Source organism: Gallinula chloropus (assembly GCF_964237585.1).
Source record: "Gallinula chloropus genome assembly, chromosome: 6".
NCBI classification, from domain to species: Eukaryota; Metazoa; Chordata; class Aves; order Gruiformes; family Rallidae; genus Gallinula; species Gallinula chloropus.
The window spans coordinates 3,889,323-3,914,709 of NC_140091.1; the positions used below are offsets into that span (position 1 = coordinate 3,889,323).

Sequence of the window (25,387 nt, forward strand, 5' to 3'; positions counted from 1 at the left end):
GGAATAGCTGCTGAGTAACTGGGAAAGGCAGAGGCTGCACTTAGGAAATCAGACTCCTCCTGCAGTGCTGAGACACTGGGTTGAAATTTGTATTTATTCATGTACTGCTATTAACTTGCAGCACAAGAAGTCACCAAGTCCTGCTCCCAACAGCCACAGGTAAATCCTTAGGAGAAATTTATTCCAGGAAGACCCACAGAACCTATCCTTAGGACAAGCCAAAAACCATTCCCACAGCCAGAGAGGCAGAAACCTCCTGATACATCGTAACAGTAAAAGAGCAAACACTTTTAAAATTAAAAAGTCTGTGACATGGCTGGTTCAAAGCACCTAGTTTCACTGAAAAAGATTTCTGATGCGGTGTGTTTGTAGGGATAAAATATACCTGCTCTGACATTATTGCACATGCTTGTGAAATACTGTACATAAGGGGAGGGTTAAAAACTAAAGGTAAATGAATGGAACAATGTTCTATAAAAACACATCACAGAACATGTCACAGCATGAGATTTTTCTAATTGTTATGAGAATGGACTTCATAAAATCACCTCTGAGAAGTTCAGTTACTGCACTGTGGTGGAAAACAGCTTCAATTTGGAATAAGTTATCTGTGTGCTTGAAGAGAGGAGATTAACAGAAGAGTAAGAATGAAATATGAAGTCTTGTCATCAAAAGTGGTGATCGAAATGATACTTATCGAAGTGAGTTCTTCCTAAAAGCACAGGAATTATTAAACCCAGATATATATTGTAATAGATATTTGGTGCAATTAATGTTAATATGAGAATTCTTATAAAAGGAAACTGCTGTTCCTGCTAACCTGCATTGTGCTGTAGAATATTCACATTTGGAAATTTCACAGTTGGAAAAATGCCAAACATGGCTCAGCCCCTCAGCCTATGCTGAGGTGTTTATTGATTCCAGTGGAACTGCATCGATTTAACTAGGTTGAGAAGCTGATCCCCTAATTCAGAAAACACATTCAGGTAAGTTTTTGTGCAAAATTTCGTCTACAAATATCTGTACCTGATGTTATAAAGAAGTGTATCAAAATGATCTTTTTTTTTTCTTTAAAGTATCTAAATAACTTTGTCCAAGTAAATGCAATGTACTGTTCAATGTCCTTGTGTATCCCAAGGAGAGGGCATGGCTTATACTAGTGGAACTGCCAGGTGAGAAAACAGGTAAGGTTTTGGGCATTCAGACCTGTTTGGAGGTTTCTGTATACTACTGTTGTTTATATAAATGCAACTAAGTCATGCTTTGGCTGATCCTTACTGCTACTTTTACAACTGTTAATGGATTGAAGTAACATGAATAAACATGAAGTTCCATCCTCATTATTAATTCTGCATTCACTGTGGGCAAGACAAAGGTATAGGTGTGTCATTTTTTACTGCATAGAGAGTGCTGTGTTGTTTCTCCTGCTCAACATTCCTCAACATGAAGGAATAAAATAGGACAAATATAGTTGAGATGAAAGTGATGGAGCACCTCTCTTGTGAAGACAGGCTGAAAGAGTTGGGCTTGTTCAGCCTGGAGAAGAGAAGGCTCTGGGGAGACCTTTGAGCACCTTCCAGTCTCTAAAGGGGCTCCAGAAAAGCTGGAGAGAGGCACGTGACAAAGGACAGGGAGAATGGCTTTAAGCTGAAGGAGGGCAGATTGAGATGAGATGAAGCAAAAATACTTCCCTGTTAGGGTGTGGAGGCCCTGGCACAGGCTGCCCAGAGAAGCTGGGGCTGCCCCCGGATCCCTGGCAGGGTTCAAGGCCAGGCTGGATGAGTCTTTAGGCACCCTGGGCTGGTAGAGGTTGTCCCTGCCCTTGGCAGGGGGTGGAAACTCAATGGGCTTTGAAGTTGCTTCCAACCCAAACCAGTCTGGGATTCTATGAAAGTGTTGTGCAGCATCAGAGCCTTGCCAAATTCCTGGTTTTGTCTGTGGAATTACATGGGCTATCTTCAAAGACAGCCACTTCTACCTGCATGTCCCTGAAGTTGAAAGAAAAATGTATCTTCAATACAGCTAAATAACATACAGACTTAAAAAGAGGGTGGAGAGAATGTAGAACATAATGCTGGTTCTTGCCTGGCTGCACAGAAGGTACAAACTTTTCCACCCAAATTAAAGTCCATACATGGTGCCAAATATCAAAGTTTAAAACACATTAAGAGAAAACAAAGATCAGGTACTACATACCTGTATCGATGCAAAATCCCCAGAAGCACAAGCTCCAAGAATAGCAGCACCCACCAAAACAGACTCCACTTCTTTGGACAGGACAACAGGCTTGCCTATACAAGAAAAAGCCATACCTCTGTTAGGAGGAACACAGCAGTACTGCACTAGCAGCACAGTAAATAATTAAAGGGGGGAAAAAAAAAGCATTAAAAAGGATGTGAAAACCACGTTCCCAACTGCATTCAGAGCTGCACTTGACTGTAGAGATTAATGTAAGTATCTCTGCTCTGTGGTTGCAGGCTCCAAGAAAACTGCAGAATTTAAATAAAACTATTTCAGCAAAATACGAATGCAGAACATCAGGCACACAAAGAGCAAACCCCCAGACCTTTGACACTGGTTATTTATCTCAAAGGGGTTGGTATAAACGTGTTGCCTATACCCTCCAAACCCACATGCCTATTAAAAGCTGACCTCGAGGGAAAAACAGGGTGGTATCTTTTTTGTTTCTTTTGCAATGGACAACAAAAAAAGTTTTGTTTGTGTTTGTTTTTAAATATATAGCCAACAAAGTCAGACTGGTTTTGCTGGAAGACATGAAAATATGAGTAGGAAACTTTCACAAGCTAAGTATGAAATCATAAGAGAGATCTTGTCTTCCAAATTGTGCAAGATATTCAAAACCATGATTAAAACACTAGAAAAAACTAATAAACAAACAAACTCAATATGTATTCTTAGGTAGAATTATACATTATTGTTTCATCATCCATGGGTACCATCATGAACATACTTTCCCTCAGCTCACAAAGTTTTCTGAAAGAACTCAACTATTAATGTAAAAACAGCAGGAAAAAAGTAATAATCAAATAAAAATCAGCCTGCTTTCTTAATTCTTAAAAAACCTAAAACAATACTGTAAGTCTAAATACTTTCCTAGCTACACTATAGATGTTCATCCTCCCTAAGCCAAAGAATTTCATATTCCTACAGTACTTGGCATGTATCTAAATTTCCATTACTGAGATAATTTCATGCAATGAATGATGGTGGGAGGAGGACTTCCTTCTGTGAATCGCCTCAGTGACACTATGCCCCCAAAAATGCTACTCCTGAGGGGCAACTGTAAGGTTAGAAGGTGTTGAAATTTGGAGGGCTGTCTGATGTGAGCCATGAACAAGTCCTATGAAGGAAAAGGCAAATAACACCCTTTTCCAAATGAGAAATAAAATCATTAGTTGAAGAAACAGCTGTGGATACAAAGCACCTTGCACCCCAGGCACCCAGTTACATCGTGCTAACTCTGCACTCTTCCACCAGCATGAAGCTGTTTTCAAGACACAGAGGTGCCACAATGGTCCTTATGCCATCTCTTCCTGCAGTTAGTACAGGCAGTGACAGGGAAAGATGGTGGATACAATGAGACCTTGTTGTTGGATTGCTGGAATGACTATTAACAGCAAACTAGCGTGATTACAGCATCCTTTAAATTAAAAACATTACAGTAGGACTGGTCACCTCAGCATTTCTGTTTAGGATGGACCAGAGCTGAAGACTTGAGTTAACCTGGAACAGATGAAGACCATCTAAAGCTCCAGCTTACAACTACACAGCTGTTTTCCAGGGGTTGAAGCAGTAAGCAATCTCCAGCGTGCCCCCAAAATTTACTGCACATTTCCTGCATCATCAGAATGAATACAGAATTCTTACCAGGCAAACAAAAAGATCAAGATACTTTTTAAGTGCCCTGCAAAATTATCTATTGGATGTCTGCATGGCTGAGTCATGGGCATTTGCAGCTAACAATAATATATTCAGATTTTGTTCTTTTCAGGAAAGAATGGGGGATTGATCCTGGAATGTTAGTTATTTTATCTGATAGGCTCTAATGAGTTCAACACAAGCGAGAGCATTTCAGTGAGATGAACTCTGACATCCCTTGTCAGTCACTGATTTTACAAATGGGGGAGAACTCCAGACTGCAAAAAGGCCTTTTTGTACTGAATTGTACTTGGCCATTAGTTACAGTCAAAGAACTTCTGATTACATTTTAATCAGAATACCTTTTCACAGATCTTTTGTTTTACACATGGTGAACCAGCGCCCCGACTCTACACGTAGCTGAAATTCATCTAAATCGTTGGAGTTCTACAAGGGGTAGCACACACTTGACAACATCATCTTTTGCAAACAGAAAGTGTCACTTAGGCTACAATGTATTTAGTGAATTTTAAGGTCCATAGGCATTATGTTTTTTGCTTCTCCATGTCTGTTTTCATTTCAGGTAAGTAAATAAAGCATATTTTCATCTTTCCTCCTGCATCAAAATTACGAAGTGGGATTTGATGTTAGGGCAAGTCAGATCTCCAGACTAAATGTCCCAGATCTGAGCCTTAAACTTCATTCACGACAGCTCAGTTGGCTTAATTTGAAGTATATCCAAAACACACATCATTCAAAATTTCTCTGAAGTGTTTTGCACTAACTTTTGTTGGTTTTCCCACATTTTTAAAAGTATATTCAACTGACTCACAGGTGTGCTAAGTTCTCCAACAACAGGCTAAAGAGAGCAAAAATACCATGCAAGTCTGAGTCCTGCTCTTGTAATGAACCACATACCCAGGATCTTCCACCCATCAAGAATTACACAAAATCAAATGCAACACTGGGCAGGAGCAAGGATCCAGAAACTGTCCCCTAATTCATATTAATGATACAGACATGGAAGCAATTCAGAAAATAATTGTTCTATGTAACAGATACAATGCCCCGCAAGAGCAAGGAGTGTCCTGGTGTCAGCTAGGATAGTTAAATTTCTTCCTAGCAGCTGGTTGGTGCTGGTTTTGGGTTTAGGATGAGAGTTATGTTGACAACACACTGACATTTTAGTTGCGACCAAGCAGGCAAGGACCTTTCAGCTTCTACACTACCCTGCCAAGGAGAAGGTGAATGGGGAGGGTGCCCAAGAAACTGGGAGAGGACATGGCCAGGACAGCTGACCCAGATTGCCCAAAGGGATGTTCTATACCATACAGTGTCATGTTCTGTATATAACCCGGGGCTGGCTGGGAGGTGGCACAGCTTGGGAACTACCTGAGCATCAGCTCCGGGTGGTGAGCAGTGAGCAGTTGTGCTGTACATCACCTGTGTAGTCTTCTACTATTATTATCATTGTCATCATTATCATTATTACTATTATTATTTATTACCTTTCCTATTAAACTCCCTCTATCTCAACCCACGAGTTTTGCCTTTTCCTTTTCACTTCTTTCCCTCACCGCCCCCCTCCATCTCCCCCACACGACTGTGTGGTTGTTTTAGCTGCCAGCCGGGTTAAACCACAATGAAGTGTCAGAAGTCCAACAGAATTCAAACAGGATGTAGCTATTAGATGTTTTAGTAAAACACATCTTATGCATACCATGCTCACAAAGTAGTGGGCATTATGCTCATCTAACGTCTTGCAATTTGACTAAACAGAATTTCTATAGAACACATCGATTTTTAATAATCTGATGGTGAGAAACACCGATGACATGTGAGTTATACACACTGGTTTTAAAAATGCCCATTGTATTTTCTTAAAACCCTGCAAATCTGATATCTGCAGATTGGAAATCACGCTGGGTTTTTCTCCTGAATCCTGTTTGGAGCATGGAGCTTTGTTTGCACCGCATCTCTGCTTCGTTCAACTGTCTTCAAATTTCAGGAAAGTCAGTATTTCAGGAAGTAACATTTCATTCCACGCTCCTTGGCCAACCAGCAAAATCCAGTTCTATATAAAGAAAGTATTTATTTTTCCAAAGACAAAGTATTTAGCCACCTAAAATAAAGCCGTTTACACTCCTGTCCCCGCACTTCCTCTAACTTACCAGTAATGTCAGCATGCATCTGCACAAAGAGAGGGTTCTTGCTCAGCCCGCCGCACAGAAACAGCGTGTTGATATGATGCCCTGCAGCCTGCATAGTTTCCAAAATATGTCTTGTTCCTAACTTCAAAAAGAGAAAAAAAAAAACCCCAACAAACCCATATGAGTACAGGAGAGCAGCCATGGGAACAGATCTTAGAACACAACTTGCTAAAAACAGTGATAGTATCAACTGTCCCTACCAGTTACCTAACCCAAGGGCTGGGAACAGACCTGCATGGGTACAGCCGCTGCTTAGCTTCCAGCCAGGGACAGGCTTTGTAATTAAGAACTAGAGAAATCAAGCAGATGGCACAAGGAATTGGGAAGCACATGGGTGCAGTTTACTGCAGGAAAACATCCTGGGGCTGGGGAGCAGTGAAGATGTATCTGTATACAATAACAGGGAAATGGGGCTCGGGGGGGATGCACCTATAAGGGTGAAGATGGGGATTATGACAAGACACAGAAATGGGCACCAGGCAAAACTGATGGGTGTGATAAGCAGGTGTTTGTCACCAAGTGCAGCAGAGCACAGAGAACATTTCCAGACCCACAACTAAAACCTACGTGGCAAAGACATCTCCACCAAAACCTCCTATTCACTTTGTAGAACAGCACCTGAAAATCGCTCTTTACTTCAGTAAAGAGGTTTCAATTCTCAAACCAAATAGCAAAACAGAACAAAAAAGGAGGAAACAAACCCCTGTATTTTCTGTCTTTTCAGCAAAAAGGAAAACCTGAAGAATTTTCTATTGGCATAACTATTTCTCTTGGCCTTTGCCCTGTGTGAAGTGTTCCATTTCATGCCTGGATTAATAGAAACATCTAAAAATGTAGGCATATTTTTAAACTTTTCAGTCACAGTCTCTATTCTGAGAAACTCAAATTAGAACCGCTCAGTTTTTCACTCAGTGGATGATAAAAGCAAATGCTTTGCCTCCTTAAAAAAATCTTTTCTCTTTTTGTTTGCTTTGCCTCTCAACCCTCTCCCTCTTTCCTCTTGCAAAAACATTTTCCATTTCTTTGTCAAACTATTTGTCCAAAAATAATTCCCTGTTCTTTGTAATACCTCAGATGTTGACAAAATGCCAAATTCAAGCCAAAATTTTGCCCAAGCTGACTGTAGGTGGATTCCCCACAAAACACAATCTGGTCAAAGCTTTCACAAACTATCGTTTAAGTTTTCTTTATGCTACACCACAAGTTCATTAAGGGGTCCACAGCCTGAAATAAACCCTTCTTCAAATAAAAACTCCTGAAAATTGAAGCTAGGAGAATTTCATCAGACTGGAGAGGTTTGCTGTGAATGACTGGCACTGCTTTGGACAGGCCTTCAAATACATTTCGGTTTTTCAAGCAAAGCAGTTATGAGGAACTTTAACACCAGCCGACTAAATCCATGGCTTCCCTATTGACACAGAGGGCTAATTTCCAAATCACACAGCCACAGTTTTAATTATGGAAAAATAAAACTGCTCTAAAAACAGTCAGTCTCCCCAGAACGGGGCTCAACGGCCACGATTATATCTCTGATCATGTTCTCATCGTCTAACTGTTGCATCGCATTTTGGGATGAATAGTTAAAAGGATATTCTCTTTCACTGCTTCTGAAATTCAAATTTATTAACAGCTTCTCTCACAACATACACACGTCAAAGACCCTGAGAAAGAACACGCTGTGAAAATGATTTTGTGTTTACCTGCCTGGAAAATTGTATTCACACAGCAATTGAAATTAAAGGCAGACTTATTTCACTGTGGGTCGGGGGGGAACTAATTTAATCCTGGATTGGAGAAAATGCAAATTGAGGGGCTTCAAATGCAAATGTTATATAGAAAGAAAAAAGCGTCTCCTGCTGAAAAGAAAACCAGAGATTAACATTCTGTGGGCAGGCCTACACTTTTTACAAGGTTTTTACTTACGTTTAAAGTCTATCTTGCACTTGAGTGAGACAGAGTAGTAGAGGGTTGGGGCTGTCCTGAACAAGAAGCATTTCCTTCAACCAAAGTGAAGCTAAAATCAGGACTGATGGAGTATGGGAGGAAAAATTAAATTTCCTGGGTATCACATCAACATTTAGTAAATATATAAAGCCAGAACCAAGTCTACTGTGTCTACTGTCTAGTTACTGTTTCTGTAGTGTTCCAAGAAAAATGAATTTCTGTTAATTTGCAATGAAAACTACAGCATGGCCTTTTTATATTAAATCCCATGGTCAGTGCAATTAGCTATCCAAAAGATAATGCAGATGCTGAGTTTAGTGTTCAACACAGCATTTGCATCTTGTGATAAATTTTGAGTTGTATCATACAATGAGATAATAGGTGACTTTCCCATGATTTCCAGCAGAGAACGTTTCCACTTCATTAGCACAGCACAGTAACGAAGCACCTGTTTGATACTGGAAAGTTTCTTACAGGGGGGCAGTATCAGTTGCTGGCATCCTTTAAACTCTGCTAGACATTCTTATTTAAATGGTGGGATTATACTGAAGCATCAGGTATAACCAAGCTACATTCATCTTAAAAAGGATCAAAACTCAGAACAATGAGTTCCCAGCTGGGGTTAAGTTCAGTTATTTGCTGAAGAGGGAGGGTTAACACATAAGATGTACAATTCACAGCAAATTTACAGCAGCCGCCCACCCTCCATATCCCAGATGGCTGACCCAGCCTAGCAAAGTTGTTGTTTAACCACTGGAGGAGTTTGGAAGTTTTCCAACTGGACAGACTTTTTGTCAGGAAAACTCCCCAATTCATCAAACTGTTTTGTAAAAACACCTCAAGTTCAACAAACTTAAGAAAATATATATAAAAAGGAAAAAAAAAATATATATGACAAAAAGGCTGTCAAAGGAACATTGATTTCAGTCACCAAATGCCCAGGGACAGGACGCCCCACTGAAAACAACCTGCAGCAGGGTTTCCAAGCAATTTCTTTGACCCAAGTTTCCACTTTAACATAGAATTTGTTGTTGTGAGCTGGAAATCCTGTGTTTCAGAGAAAATTAGGGCAGAAACAGAAGTATTCCAAGAAAATTCCCCACCCCTGCACGTGAGCAGAGGTAATTTTCATAAAGCCTCTCTCTGCTTTACAGAAAAAGCCAGGGGTGGGATATGCCACATGCAAGACAACGGCTTGCCTTGCAGCAAGGAAACGGAGGGGAGGAAGGAGACCTGGTCTGCTCGGTCTGTAGCATTAGGAACTGAATCACAGACCCATTCGGACTCGCTGTGGTACAGGGTTCTGACTCATCTAACAGGCAAGCAGGGGAAATCCATGGATTTAGGAACAATCCGAAGCTGAGGCATTTTAGGGGAGCACGAGTTCCTTCATCCAACTGCCAAAGCCTTTTTTTTTCCACTCTCTCAGCTTCCCTCTAGACAGCCCATGCTGTTAACACTGCCCCATGCAGCGTCAGCCTCTCTGCTCACATCTGCACTAGAGGCAAAGGTTTCATTTACCAAACTGCCATAAGGAGCAAACTTCTCAGGGGAAGATCCCCTCCCCAGTCTGGCTGGGGATTGTCCTACAGTACGGAGTAGTCACCGATGGGGGTAAACAGTATTTTGCTCCTTTAAGAAATCCGTTAAGTGAATTCATCTATTATTAGAAACCAGTTTAGCAGAAGGGAACGATCAGTCTGCTACAGAACACAAGACAATTCATTTATGTACTTAAAATGGCTTACAGCAACGGCTTGAATTGTGGCCAAGTAGATAAGGGCAAGTTCATCCAGACCTCGAGACAACGTTAGTCCAACAACCTGTGCAAAGATCAAAAAGAAAAACTTACAAACCCAGCCAAACAAAAACTCTGTTACAATTTTCTATGGTTTCTTGCTGTAACAAGTTTTAAGTGCTAATTCTAAGCCCTACTTTTGTGAGCTGTACACATAATGTTATGTTAAACATGTTAGTCCTGGATCTGGGGAAGAACCACATAAATTGTTCTTGCCCTTGCAAAGAAATAAAGAACAAACAGCATATTGTATGGGATTAGAGATAGATTAACTCTGACAGTTTTATGTTATGACTCAGATATTGCTCGTGAATGTATTTAATGTACTAATATGAAAATGCTATTACATAAAAATAACTTTTTAAAAGCATTTCTGCCCCTCCCTTCCAAGCACCCTACTACTGAAACACAATTAATAATTAAAGACTGTATCTTAACCTCCTTTCGTCTGACATAAATCAATACTGCCCTGTAGTTACTCTGGATTACTATCAGCATAAGCAAAATCTGAATGCAGCCGTAATTGTGGCAGGAAAAAAATGTCTTGCTATTACCAGTATTTGCATACTGCCATTATACCAAGGAAGTTCTGATCCTGCTGCAGCATAAGAAAACATTTCTTTCAGAAAATAATACAGGACCCAAAAATATACAAGCCATCTAATTTTTAAAATATTTCCTTGATTTGTGGTTTCAAATGTGTTGCAGTGCTGACACCCACCCTTTCCAACCTCAAATACAGCAGACTTTGGTTCTGGTGATGCTCACTTCAAAGACAACATGCGATTTTGAAGTACATTATTGCCTTAATCACCAGGTATTTTGGTATCATCCAATCATACCCCTGTGATAGTCTTCTGTTGTAGTCCTGCCCAGTAACATCCTGGCTTGTGACCTAGCCAATCTACCACCATCAAGTTCAGTGAAGAGAAACATCCAAACATTTAAAGAAGGGCTGAAAACCTCCCCATCAGTTCTCTGGTGAGCTTCCAAAACCTGCTCTTTCTGGTTCCAGATTGAAAAGCTCTGAAAATTTCTTTGTAGAGAACACAGTATTTCAAGCCCTCTGAGTTCCAAAAGTAGCAATTTTAAAGCCCCAAGTCAGAATCAGATCAGGTTAAGCTTTGAACAGAGATGTCTGAAGCACTATGGTGCACCATTTCCAATCAAGAGAGTGGGTATGCCCATCTGTAACAATAAGCAGAGGAGCTTTCCAATTCCTCTTGAAATTTACTACCCAACAAGTCTAACACAGCACATTTACCAACCATTTATCTGTTTAAATCAAGCACTCTCTCCTCAGATTATTTCATTCCTTTCCTAGAGAGGGAAATACCCAAATTTGTGTTGAAATTCACTGCAACAAATACGCAGAACTCGGTGGAGAGGTGAGCTAACAGCAAGCATTGCCAGTCATTAAACGTGACTCCTAGGAAAGGTACTGGGAGACACACCACACTCCTTGTATTTTTAAAAAATAAACATTGCTGTGGTGGTATCTAAACTATAATGATTTCTGGGTTTCTACTGAAACATTAGCACACTTTGCAATGCAGCAAGAAACCCAAATCCTATGGGATAGGTTAAATAGTTAAGGAGGAGTATGCTCAAAATTGGAAAAATCTCCTTCCAAGCTTTTTTTTTCCCCTTGTATTGACCTTTTTGCAAAGACAGGCTGTTTCTTACCATGCCCTTTAGTGTCAGATCTGTTAAGGGAGATCTGTTACCATGGAAATCTGGCCAAACATGTAAATCAACAGTGAGGAAACCCACAGGCAAAGATTTCTTAATCAGATCCAGGTGACTGTTCAAGTATGTATATATACTGTGAGCACTGGAAGAAAAACAAGTTGGAAAAAAGAGTGGGGGAGGTTATTCATCAAACATAAAACATTTGTACTACCATCAAATGCAGAAAATCCATCAAAGAATGTCAAATCCCAAATTTAAAAGAAAGGGGGAGCAAGGCTAAAGCAACTGCTTGAGGAGCCTGTGGCGTGTCAGGGTGCGGGTGGTGGGGAATCTCTGCATGGTGACAGTCCCCTGAATCCCTCACCTTGATGGGATGCGGGGAGAGAAAGGCAGGTTGTGATCCTGAGTTTGGACATTGCCTCCTAAAGGTGCCCTAGCTGAGCCAGAGCTTTTTCATAATTTGGAGGGGGTGGGGGGTGTATGTGATGATGCTGGTCTTAAACAGAAAGGTGCTGACACTGTGAAAGCAAAAGCTAGATAAAAAAAACAGTTGAGAGGAATAAGGAGGATTCCAGACAGAAATGAAAATCAAATTCCTTTACAAATACTTTAAAATTTCTCTGGTTAATCAACAGCACTGGACTTCCAGCTTTCCTTTTTTAAACCATAATTACTTCAGTGTGTGTTATGATTAAAATGCAGCACTAAGGGTGGAGGAGAGAAAGCAAGTGGCTGCTATTTTAGGGAGGAGCCAACCGTGGGCCTAAATACGCTTGTATCTAAGTTCAGATACTACACCCAACTCCACAGCATCCAACAGACTCCTTCCCGGACCGAGAGCAATCTTAGGACTAACGGTGGATTCTTGAGTGCCTTGGCTTGCCATGACTCCAGTGACATTCCATTTGAAAAATGCTGCAATTATGCTCTGAAGATTTTTTTTCAAGCACTCACACTATCATAAACAGATTCCTATATATTTTTCAACTCCTTGGAAATCTCCAAGCGGGGCATTTAATTCTAGACATGTGGGTCAATAATAGCATCTAACCCTAATTACAATTGATTAGTCATTGTCTCATCCACTGTAGACCCAAACAGCGATATTCATTTAGTCTCTACATGTATATTCAATCATGCACTAATGAGATCCCTGAGGGAATTTGGCATATGCTTTACTAGTTTGACTCCTGACCTCCTAGCAGCTGTATATTTATACTTCGCATTCAACCATTCAGCTGCATGTTTTTTCAATTATACCTTACCATGTGTATATGGTAATGATATCAGAGGATATCATTCAAAATGAAGTCCACTTGGAAGACATTAAAATAACTAATTCACATCATTATTCACGTACTTTAAAATGCACTTTATGTGTCTTCCCGGACCTGAATTATGATAATTTTCAGGTCACAATCATTTTTTCCCCCTTGTTGTAAAAGCAAACCTGCTTTCTACATCCCTGAATACTGTGCTAGCAGCAGTACACGCTACGGACAAAATCATTTTATTTCCAGTCTAAATCATGGCTTGACTGTTGGGAAGGAAAAGAAAGGAGAGCTTCACTCAAGCACAGACCTACCGGACACCCCAGCTTCTACCTGATCTCCATCCTGCTCAATTACTCTCTCAAGAATTAGCCATTCCTGGAGCTTTGACACAACACAAGCACTGTGCAAGTTCAGTCAAATATTCTTAGGACCCACATAACCTTGGAATTCCACTTTTTTTCCCACAACTTCTACTTCCCCCTCACCACCCCACATATAGATACGGGTTCAAGGCCCTACATTTGGACTGAGTGACTGGCAAACTGCTTCAAACACCTGCCAGCTCCTGTTTCTACCATGTTTGTGCTATACATAGTATTACACCATCAGCTTTTTCTATTCAGTTCTACGAGGAGGTATCAGTAGCAACTGGATCTGACTTGCAGAGTTGAGGACGGGCTGTTGCTATTAGAAAGGATCTATGTTGCAAGTGGAAAATAAGAAACCAATGCAAGTTTGCCCAGGGTTATGTTCTCCTGCTCAGGACAGAAATTTCAAAAGCAACAAGAGGTTGGTATTTAATCCGTTCAGGAATCCTGAAAGATGCCAGTAAGTAGCTTTCAAAAAAAAATATATTCCAAAAAATCCTGGATTTCTAAAGCTAAACAAAGGGCTCTAAAACATCTAGAGGTACAGATAATCTATGACTATTATATTCTGCCTGAAAGATCCCAGAATTGCTGATAGATACTGTGTAACTTGAACAGTTTTTTCCAGAGACATCTCTTTAGATGGGGAAATGGCATCGAGAAGCATAGGAGAGGAAATTCTATCCTAAAACATAGTGCTTCATGAAGTGCCAAAGGGGATATAATCTTTTTTCCTCCTGAGGATTAGAAATTGTGATTCTAGGAAACAAAAACATTGAAACTTTAAAAGAAATGATAATTTTAAATTTTTTAAAAATTCCCTACTGTATCCTACCTACACAGGATTTAACATATCAGTGATGATTACACAGCACACAGACTGAAGACCAGAAGTGCTGTACACACAGCAGTTTCTGCAACTGAACAGCATGAAAAAAATCCCCAAGGTTTGTTTCTTATGGTGTATGCCAATTAGTTAGACCAAATGCTAAATTTTCCAGACAATCCTCATGTAATTCAACCCTCTCTGCTTCCAGTAAAAGAAGGGAAAAGAGAACATAGGAATAGTACTGGGGGGGTTGCACAAGACCAGTCTTCAGTGCAAGCGGTCAGTAGGAGCTGGTTTCTGGCAAGTCTGCCTAAGCCACTCATGCCCTAACAAGTTACCACAAATTACTGACAGAGTGATTGCACACACAGCTTGCAAACTCTTGCTCCTGGTGTAGGTGAAGGAACAGAAGTCAGCACAGAGAAGCTTCAGAGATCAGCTGCTCAGCAGGCAGTTTGCCACTGCAGAACCTATCAGCAGCGCTGGGAGCCTGGGAGAAAGGAAAGCTGGGCTTGGGAAGGCAGAAGTAGGAGCCATGGATTTGTGACCTCAGGTGTAGCTTTTTGATGACCCAGCCATGCACATGTGTTGTCACTACAAAGCCAGTCTCACTCTTCACAGTGTCACACCTAGCATGGGGAGGAAAGGTCATATGCAATTGCACATGTAAGTATCCAATTCTTGGCTTGTTTGCTTTTTGGTTCTTCAAATTAAATTCTCTAACAAATATCTGAGAAGGACAGGGAAAGGGGGGATGGGGGAATTAGTAAGAGGCTTGTTTATTACATTTATAACTATCCAAACATTTAATTAGGAGAGTAATACCTGTGAAGCATTGAGGAAATTAACTTTATAAAATATTATCATCCTTCTAATAAAATATTATAACCTTTTCTATCAGTGCTATTTACTGACTGCAGGAGACTCAAATCCAAGTTCTGACACCATACACTTGGATAACATGGAGCTCTATTCCCAATATTCTGTAATTGGTGTGCCATTGGCATTGCAATCCAAGATTTTTGCTCTACGAAATTAGCTGTGGTCAGTCAGTTCAGTATCAGACTTAGAACTGGCAAACAGGTGACTCTATACTCATCTTTCCAACACAACAAAAAAAGTTTACAGACTAATTGTTTATCTTATGCTTGTGTTTCATATAGGGGCCTGGAAGCCAACATTTCGGGGAAAAAGCCCAGATCAATCCTTATTCCAAATACACACAGATGCATTTATTTCCTGATTTCATCTTTTAAAGAACAATACAAAGAATTCTAGGAAGCATGAATCTATTTCATATTGAACAAAGTCCAATACGTTTCTGGGAATGCTGGTCAAGTTCATAACAAACAAGTGGGGCACTAGGTACTACAAAGTGTGGAAGGGTCATCCAGAGAAACCAGGTAGTTTTATTCCCCAGGGAAGACTGAAAATAACTGTAAAACTGCATGTGCTTAACACACCTATCAGGACCAAACCTTGCTTTTAGGTCAGAGAGATAAACTGAAGACAAAATGCCAAGTTTGACAGTTTTGAGTTTGTTTGTAGGTTTGGGTTTTTTTCTTTAAGCTAAGGAAGAAAAAGAAATTAAAAGAGAATCATTTTCACCCAATGTGCCTAATGATTCAGCTAAGATCTCCCTGGGAGGGACATGAACCATCTTTACAGGAATCAAAGCCTAGCTTGAGAAAGGCCAGATCTGCCAGAAGTGTCTCGACTGTCTTCATCCACTTCTAAAGCAGACCAAACTAAAATTCCACATCACACACAGCTTCCTGCTCAAGGAATCCTGCAGTTACCTTCAATTCACTTCTATGTCTTAAGTTTTGTCTGAAAATTCATCCTGTGTTTCTATTTGTGCTGCCATTCACGAGTTCATATAGTGGCTGGATCTTCCTTCAGATGGCTGTTTGAAAAATATTGAATATTATATTTCTAAAGAAGCTAAAGCATATCCTTGGAGCTTAGTAGTGTCACCTACAAATTAAGACATACCATTAGCCCAGGGCTAATCAAGAAATAACCTGGGCTGGATATAAAAGAAGTTGAAAAGCTGAAAGTTACTATCACCACTGAAGGTATCTGAGGGGAGTTTAAAGCTTTCATGTTTGAGCAATCACCTGGCCAGCCTTTGTAAATACTTCCAAGACACTATCAGAATGTTACTTCCCCAGTTTCAGAATAAGGATACAGCACTGCTGGGAATGCAGTGCATCATCAATTTGTAAGGCAGGTATGTGGTAAAGGAATAAGAACAGTGACCTGGCTGCAGCTTTTGACTGTAATTCCGGGAAGGCGACGTGGCCTCGGACCACATGATCTATCTGGAAAAGAGGAAAGCAACATTTTTGGGATGATTAAATCTTAAGAATTCGGTCCCAGAAAAGGTTAAAGCAGTGTCATAACTTTAAAAAGACAAGAGAGTGTCTAAATTACTCATGAGGTGTTAAGTCCTACTGAAGTCAATGCCAAAACTCCCACTGACATTACTGGATTCAGGATTTGGCTTAAAAACAGAAACCATAACCAACACTGCACCAAAAATAGGCAAAATGCTAAGCACACAACTCCTCAGTCAGCTGAGCAGGCTGAGAGGATGACTTTTTTCTGTCCAACACTACCTGAAAGCATGTCCTCTAGTCCCTCCAATTCTCCTGTGTGCACACCCTCACTTGAGTCCTACCCAAATCTCTACATCTTTCTATATCGCACTGTTGTACTAACACAAGGTGTGTTGTCATCCTGACAGATGCTCCATATGTTGACTGCAGGAAATAAAATATGTACCCTGACAAGCAATTATTGCAAAAAAAAAAAGCAAAAAAAAAAAATCAATGTAAGTTCTGCCTCATACTAAATTTATAGATCAGTTTGTCCCTTCACTCCAGAGTGGCAACCATTACTCACAAAACACAGTATCAGGTAGAGTGACATGGGCTTTTCAGACAGTATTTCAGCAGATTTTGTGGCCTCTTGATAATACCCCATCAGAGGTCACAGTAAAAACTAAGGAGGCAAAAGTAGAGCCACTCAAGAGCACTGAGTATATCTGGCAATAGATACTGGCAGCAAAGCACAGTAGGTATTTAATCTTTACCAGCACGAGGCTAGTCCTTAACCAGGGTAGGAAAACCTACAACGAAGCCTACACATTGGAACACGCCTCTTCTTCCTGAGATCTGCATTGAAGACCAAAACTCAAACATACATGAATTAGAAACAAAGCTCTGGCCTAAATTTTGCAATCTTGTATAATCTCTTTGGAACACAGGAGCAGCTCATAAATTCAGAAACAGATCTGTAAATGAAAATCACATATATATGGGTGTGTTATGAAAATGCTTCACACAAAAATGGTACACAAGTTATGAAGTTAGATGTTCAAATGCCCTTAATTCAAGACATGGCTACATGAGGGTTCCATCCAGAAACCCCTTTCTGTTCTTTGTTATTTTACAGTTTGTAATGATGTCATGCCATCCTTTGTCTCTGTTGTGCAATGTCTTTCTCCCTATAAATTTTGAGAATCCAGTGCAAAAGCCCATCTAATACGTAACAAACAAACTTTTTCAATCAAGTGGGATTCTTAGTTCTTCATTTGGTCTCTATCTGAATCAGTTTTCAAAATCCAACACACTTTTTTGCAGCTGTATCAATAAAAAAAGCTAATTAGAGATTTTTAAAGGGAAGTGTATCAGTTTTACTTTTAAGAACTTCAACAGACTGTTCAAATTTCACTAAAAGAATTCACCTTTGGAGAGTGATCAAGCAATGAAAAGAATCCCAAAACATGTCTGGGTTTTTTTTTTATTTTCAGAAAGCTTCAAGTATGAGAAAGCAGGATCTTAGAAAGCTACAGCTTTAGAATGACAAAGATAATGAATGCAACCTATCCTCCACACAGAGCACACACACTGTTTCCTCCTATGGCTCCCTACGTGTTTTCTCTACGTAACAACCTCAAGAAAACCACAGAAGATATTCTAAGAATGCTTTAATAAAACAGCTTCCCTAATAAACTGAACAGTACTCAGAGCTGACTTCTGCTAAGGGTCCTAACAAGACCATACTTTTTTCCCCATCGATTTCTTTAATGACTCAGGAGCACCTTGTTCTCTGGTACCAGAACCAGAGCTCTTCTTACAAAGAAACACAAGATTTGCCATCTCCCCTTTAACACGGTGGTGTTATGGGCAGTAATTTAGTTTGACTTCTGGTTGTAGCAGTTACCTATAAAATGGGATGCTTTGGTGCCAGCTCTATGTTGACCTGAAAAATTTAAAGCACCTGTGGTCCCACCTCCCGGTTAAAGCGCTTTAGCCAGGAGGCTAAGGATGGGTTGGAGATGGGATGGGCTGCTGAGGCTGCAGGAGAGGAAGAGGGATGATGATTCCCACTGGAGCTGTGACGCTGTACAGAGAGGAACGTCAGAGGAGAGTACAGAAGGGAACACCAGTTCACAGCTCAGCACTTAGGGTGTGCCTGGGTTTCCCAATCCAGGATTATTTCTGTTTCTCATTCAGTGACTGTTCCATATGGAATGTATCAGTGCTGTGATGCCCCAGTCTACTACTTCCTGGACATGTAGTCGGATCACCAGGCTTTTATAAAGGTGGGTGGTGCTGGGCCTGAGTAAGACAGCAATTATGCCTGCTATTTGTGAAAGACCAAACCCGCCTGGATATTCTGTGAGCTAACAGGATACCACAGGTCTGGGCCCACCTCCTGCAGTTCCTCAAGAGAAGCTTGGCACCTCACCCCTAAGGGCAGGCAGTGTTTCTGCAGACTGAGCAGGGAGACACACGGGGAGAAGCTTCCAGGTTGCTGACACTTTTGGGCTCAAGCCTAAATACTGTTCTATACATCTAACCTTTCTTTAATTTTAACAGCAGTGCTTTCACAGAATCACAGAATCGTAGGGGTTGGAAGGGACCTCGAGAGATCATCGGGTCCAACCTTTAGCTCTCACTGCCTTCCTGTAAATAAGAAAATTCATATTTAGAGACTCTAGTCTGGTTTTAATCTTTTATTGATACTAATGCAGTCAGTTGTTGCACTCAAGGAAAGAACTGAGGTGATGATACATGTAGTACCTGTCTGGACAGGACTCGTGTTAATACATTACTATTCTGTCCATACAACACACCTTTCATTTATGCCCATCAATGAGTGATATATATATATATATATATATATATATATTTCACGTCAAAGTTTATCTCAGCCACTTGCTAAAGTAAAGAATGACTTCCTATTTGCCTGTAAAATGATAATAATCACCATCATAAAAGGAAGACACGCCCTCAGTGCTCTGCCTGATACATAATCCCCAATCAGTATGAAAATGAAGAGTCTGTAAGAGACATAATGATCAACTAATCATTCATTGATTTCAGCAGCAATATAATTTTATGGAGGTGTTTCAAGCAGAGCTGTGGCTGAATTGAAGATGAAGCTATGCTGAGCCTGTTTGTGGCTCCTAACACTTACCAGTTTTCCTGTAGCACTTTGACCTCCTTCATTCAACCACAATCCAGGTACCATTGCAGAGAAATAAGGTCCCCAAACACCAGGCACAAAAATGGGTGTTTCACTGACCTGGAAAAGCAAGAGAATGTTCTCATGAATCAAACTACCTGTCAAAGTAGGTACTTCACAACTACAGTCTGGCAAAAAGAGTCCAATACTGAATTGATCCTTGTTCCTCCAGTGACATTACCACCATGCGTGGAGATGCATAGGTGAGAACTCTAAGGAGAATGTGGAGAAATACGTCCCCCATTTGCATCAATTTTAGTAGGGATCACACAGCTGCAGCCACTGTTGAACAACTGCCTTCATTCACTCCGACTTACAGTGCAGCTGGGTCTGGCCATGCACAAAATAAGGAATTTCAGGAAGAGGAGCTGTGTTTTATAGGGAGAGAGAACCCACCTTGTATCTCCAGAAAAAAACCCACCATTAATTAACATATTAATGTTTATAAATATCTTAAGTATGGGATGCAGGGGGAAATGGCCAGCCCCTTTTCAGTGCTCTGTGGAGACAGGACAAGGGGCAATGGCTGCAAGTTGGAGCACAGGAAGTTCCACACCAACATGTGGAAGAACTTTCACACAGTGAGGGTGAGGGAGCCCTGGGACAGGCTGCCCAGGGGGTTGTGGAGTCTCCATCTCTGGAGATATTCAAGACCCATCTGGACACCGACCTGTGCAATATGAGCTGGGGAGCTGCTTTGGCAAGGGGGGTGGACCCAATGATCTCTCGAGGTCCCTTCCAACCCCATGGATTCTGTGATTAGTTAGAACAAACAGTTGGATACAACACTCAGCTTGATTGCTTTCACAAAATACAGTCAATGTAACAGGCAACCAGTGCTTACAGAGCACTGATAACATATGGCTTCAGAGTTAAGGATCGAGGAGGGGTCCACAGATCTGCCAGCTACTCCCAAGGCTTACATAGAACTGCGAGCTTCAGCGCTGTAAACCTAGGGCTGTGTTAGCCCACAGGAAACATCTACCTGGGTAAACATCAGATTCTCCCCCTTACTTAGGCTTAGCTTTACACAAACCACTCCTTCCTTCACATTAGTGTCCCCTTTCATCAGGGCAGATATCTAAGCACTACCATTCAAAAACTGGACTACATTCTACCACTTGCATACAAATATAACACACACATATACAATAACCTGCTCCTGTGCAATATTTTAGTGGTTAGACCACTCAGGATGTGGGAGACATTGGTTCATTTCCTTTCTCTGCTTCAGAAAATGCAAATTACTAGTTTTTAAGGGTGGAGAACATCTTCCTTCCTCTTATAAAGCTGTTCCACTTTCAATAGACTAGATAGACTTTCTAGACTTCCTTTCCAGTCCAGTCAGAAAGCACATGCAGGTATGCTATCTAGTCTGGTAAGGCACAGCACGTGACAGGGAACAGGGCTGGGGAACTTGGTACTTGCTACAAAGACTAGTTACGTATTCTGCACTGGTCAAATGCATAATTCTTGCAGCAGGGCCTGGAGAAGACAGGTCATCCCCTCCACTGTCAGGTTACCCATCTTCTCTTTGAAGCATGTTTCTTGTTTGCTCCTCCAGGACCAACAGATATATACATCTGAGATATACGCAGACATGCAGTCCTACAGCACCACATGATGCATGGATTCACTTCCCACTAGTCCATGCTAAGGGGAAGGCTAAAGCTGCAACTATTGCTCTCCAGGAGGTGGGAGGTGCTCCAAGAAGAGGAAATGAGAATTCCCTAATATGAAGTAAGTCTGCACGTTTACAATGCTGGAACAGAAAAAAAGGAAGGTCTAAGTCAATGGGACAAAGCTTTTTTGTATTTAGACCTTGCCTTTCATTACCAAAACTGTAGACCCATTAAAGGATGCTTGTTGTTCACTACTGATTTCAACAAGGCCTGGATTTCATGTCAAAATAGATTCAAAGAGGAGTAATTAAAAATTCAGGCATGTTCCTGTTGAACCTGATGCACATTCTCCCTACAATTAGAGAGGCCAAACTTTACAGACAGTATTTGCTAGCAACTAGGGAATATGCTCCAAGATGCAGTTTGCTGGCATTTGTGCATCACACATGTTTAGTAAATACACCAGCCGGGTGGTTGCTGCACAAACAATAGTCTGCTCAAGCCATAAACTTACATTACAGCTGATACTTGTCATGAAGTCGGAAAACAAACCAACAATAACTGGTTTCTCAAAATACATCACTACAGCTTCAAGCAAACCTGATTCCTCTTAGGAAAGCATCTAACAAATGTGAGAATCTTGTTCAGTTGCTTCCCATCAGGACTAACGTGACAATTTACTTTTGCTAACAATGCATGTGTGCACATGAGTCCGTACGTCTGCGTAAGATTTTGGCTGGCTAAACCCATTAAAGAGCAAGAATAGCTGCTCTGAATTTAAAAAGGCATTTATGACTCCAAGTGGACAAAGCTACGTCAAAAACATTGCAAAGACATTTGGTTTTGTTTTGTTTTCTCTTAAAACTACAAATTAATACAGCTTTGAGTTTTCAACACCTCTATGGGGCGAGCCTTCTTTTTAAGATTTCAATAACAAAGTGAAGCGCAACAGAAAGCAAATCCTAAAATAACCTGATTTTAGACCGATTCCACACAATAAACCTTACTGAGAAGATAGCATAAGGTCAAAATCCCCAGCCAGTATCTGCTCCAAACTAGTGATGGGAGCCTGCTGAGAACCCAAGTGTCCTTGTCTCATTCCCATCCTATAGCTGTGGGTAGAACATGTGTCTCTACAGGTGGGAAGGAATGTTTTGGGCAGAAGGGCTTTGGATTTTTGAAGTCTCATCTCAAAATATTTTTGATGCAGCAAACGTTGCCGTATTCTTTGCTCTTGCTGTGATTTCTGAAGGAAGAATCCAGCTACACCAGATGTAACAAGCTTAAAATCTAATTGCTGAGGAAACCGAATAGTCTAAGGATATTATAGGCACCAAGATGCTTTGTGAAATCACAGAAAGTTCTAAACATTAAGAAGGACAATGTACTTTAAATTTATATATGTACTTTATATTTTTTTAAAATGTTTCTTCTGTCATTAGTCCACAGCTTACCAAATTGTCCTGTATCTGATACCACTAAAAGGGTCAGATTACTTAAAAGACCAAACTCCCTGGAGCCAGTATTTTTGCCCTAGTAGTTTGGAAGCCCACATGAATTAGCCAGGGCAAGGTATTTCCATGCTGGCTCTTCTCAAATTACAGCGAGACTTTCCTACCACCTTACTACTGAAGTACTGTTTGTCCACATTCCAGCAAACTCCCAACATGTAAGGGAGTTGTGTATTGCCACACTGGTGACTATAGCCATTGGGGTACCAGGTTACCCTTTCTTTTCTTTTTTGGGAGCTTTTAATTGAAATAAAGAACACCAGCCATCACGCTGAGCTTTGCTGGTACCGCATACGGCACCATCAGATTTCCTGTCTCCTCCTTCCACTTAATGAGTTTAATTCACATTTTGTAGACTCAGGGTTTAGATGCACTTGGAAAGTAAGAAAATTGGGAAATATCACACTCCCCCAAAAAAGATTCTCAATCTTTGAGGAACAATAGAAGGAACCCTTTTCCAGAGATATATGCATAAGAAGTAGCAAATGGTTTCCATTTCCCCTCTGTGAAATAACTTGGACGATGCTTGAGATTTTCAAGCCACGCAGCACAGCAGCTGGCATTTGTAGTTTCTTAATAACAAGTCCAAATTCTGTTGGACTATACACACCACCCAATCCCACTAAAACACAGGACTGGACGTAAGCCTAAGGTTGGAGAAACCACCAAAGTTTGCCACAGCACTCAGAAGTTAAGCGCTATTTGCCAGACTCAGAGCTATTTTTGTTACACTAATACCACCTCCTTTTCATAGCTTTCTACTGCCTTCAGACATTCTTATGGTGATATAGGAGCATCAGTGTGGTGTCATTTTTTTTTCCTTTAATGAGCTTAAGAAAATCCTTAATCTTTTCAGTAGAAAAACAACATCTGTTTTAGATTTACAGGCAATTGATTTTTATTTTTTAAGCAAATAAGAGATGTCATCCTTCTTTGAAAGTTAAAATAAGTATTCAAAGGGAGCCTCGGATTTTCTGTCTTCTATTTAACTTAAATCCATCCTGTGGCACACTCCTATTGTGAGGCACATTAATGTCTATTAGTTTTTACATGTAGTGAAACTGAAACACAGAGAGAATATCCTGTGCTAGACACTCAAATGATCTCTGCACAGTTACTGCAGCAGGAATTTGAAGATGGGAGATGAGAAGAATCTGAACCTACTCACACTTTGAGTCATAAGCAGAATCTATAAATATTTCAGTTGAACATATTCACATGAAGACTATTGCTCTCATCCATGACGATGCTTACTTAGAGCACTATTATACTTGGACAAGCAATTACAGCTCACAGTTATTCTATCTGTGGAAGAATCCTTTTGTGCAGGAAAATGTCACCTTCCCATGTCTCCCCAGCACACACACTCCTACTTACTCGGCCCCACCATTTCAGATGAGAGGAGCATTAAGGAGTTCCAAGATTTCTGCTCATTTGAAGGCAAAAAGAGTTCAACACCTTCTGAAAGGGAGAAAAAGGAGGGGAAAAAAAAGTTCTATCTGGGAGGATTTAACCTCGGCATGTGCTTTATAAAAGATCATGTTAATATGTAAGATATGTAAACATTATAGAGCAATCAGAAACAAATGAAATGATGAATTCGGTTTAACAATATTCAGCTGTGGTACAACTGCCAGAAGGCACTTTTTGTTATGAATAGATCATTTGGACAAGTTACAGACCAGATTTCAATCCTGGTGTGCGCTAGAAAAATCAATGTCAAACTATCTAAGATCAGAAGGTAGCAGCAGCACATCTGGCAGCCCACAGAAATGAAAAATGTCTTTAAAATACATAATGCTATATAGAACTATGCTAAAGTAGGAAAGGACCTGCTTAAATGGCACTAAAATGAGATATGTAATGTATTTAACTGAGTTTAGGCAAAAAAATCCACTTCTGTTTTAAAATTCTATGTGTAAAAAAAGCACTGTTTACCAGTACAGAGTAACTTACAACTCCAGTAAGCCAATCTAAGGACAGTTCAGCTTTTAGGACTGTCATTTGGTACAAGTAATGGAACAACACAGACCTTAACAAGAGGGAATCACCTAGGCATACGCCATCCCATAAAAAGAGCAAGTCAGGCTGTGAGATTTATTTTACTTCGCTTTGTTTTGCTAGACCAGCCATAATGATCAAGCACATGCTTGTGTTTATGTAAATGTTACGGCAATCAGAGACAAGATAAAATAAAACAGGCCACGCTGATGAGAGCGGTTTCATGGAAGCAGGAGCTTCAGCAGAGCTTTCTTCTTAGCTGACACCATCTGCTGCTGGCGGAGGCTCACGCAGATTCCTTACAATAACACTATGGGCAAAGTTGGCTGAGTCTTTATATTAACAGGGTATATTGCTTTATATCTCTGGGCTCCTCAACTTACGAAGGACATTGAGGTCCTGGAGCGAGTCCAGAGAAGGGCAACCAGGCTGGGGAAGGGGCTGGAGGGCAAATCCCATGAGGGAGCTGGGGATGTTTAGCCTGGAGAAGAGGAGGCTGAGGGGAGACCTTATCACCACCTACAACTACTTGAAGTGAGGGTGCAGAGAGGTGGGTGATGGTCTGTTCAGCCAGGGGACAGGAGATAGAACAAGGGGAAATGGCCTCAAGCTGCACCAGGGAAGGGTCAGATTAGATGATAGGAAAAAATTTTTTTACTGAAAGAGTTGTCAGGGCCTGGAAAGGCTGCCCAGGGAGGGGGGTGACTCACCAACCCTGGAT

At 40.7% G+C, this 25,387-nt stretch overlaps 1 protein-coding gene across 3 annotated transcripts in view; it reads right to left on the reverse strand.

Annotated features, from left to right (window-relative positions):
• The window catches only part of FGGY (FGGY carbohydrate kinase domain containing), a 141,824-nt gene that overhangs the window by 26,006 nt on the left and 90,431 nt on the right, over window positions 1–25,387 (reverse strand). For all 3 annotated transcript variants that reach the window (XR_014617394.1, XR_014617395.1, XM_084266369.1), the window contains 6 exons: window positions 19,485–19,592; window positions 16,257–16,318; window positions 11,518–11,665; window positions 9,782–9,856; window positions 6,051–6,171; window positions 2,197–2,291 (listed from right to left, as the gene is read on the reverse strand). Coding sequence is in view for 1 of the 3 variants with exons in the window: in XM_084266369.1 (XP_084122495.1) it covers window positions 2,197–2,291; window positions 6,051–6,171; window positions 9,782–9,856; window positions 11,518–11,665; window positions 16,257–16,318; window positions 19,485–19,592 (609 nt within the window). In the remaining 2 variants the exon portion in view is untranslated. The remainder of the gene's footprint in view (window positions 1–2,196; window positions 2,292–6,050; window positions 6,172–9,781; window positions 9,857–11,517; window positions 11,666–16,256; window positions 16,319–19,484; window positions 19,593–25,387) is intronic.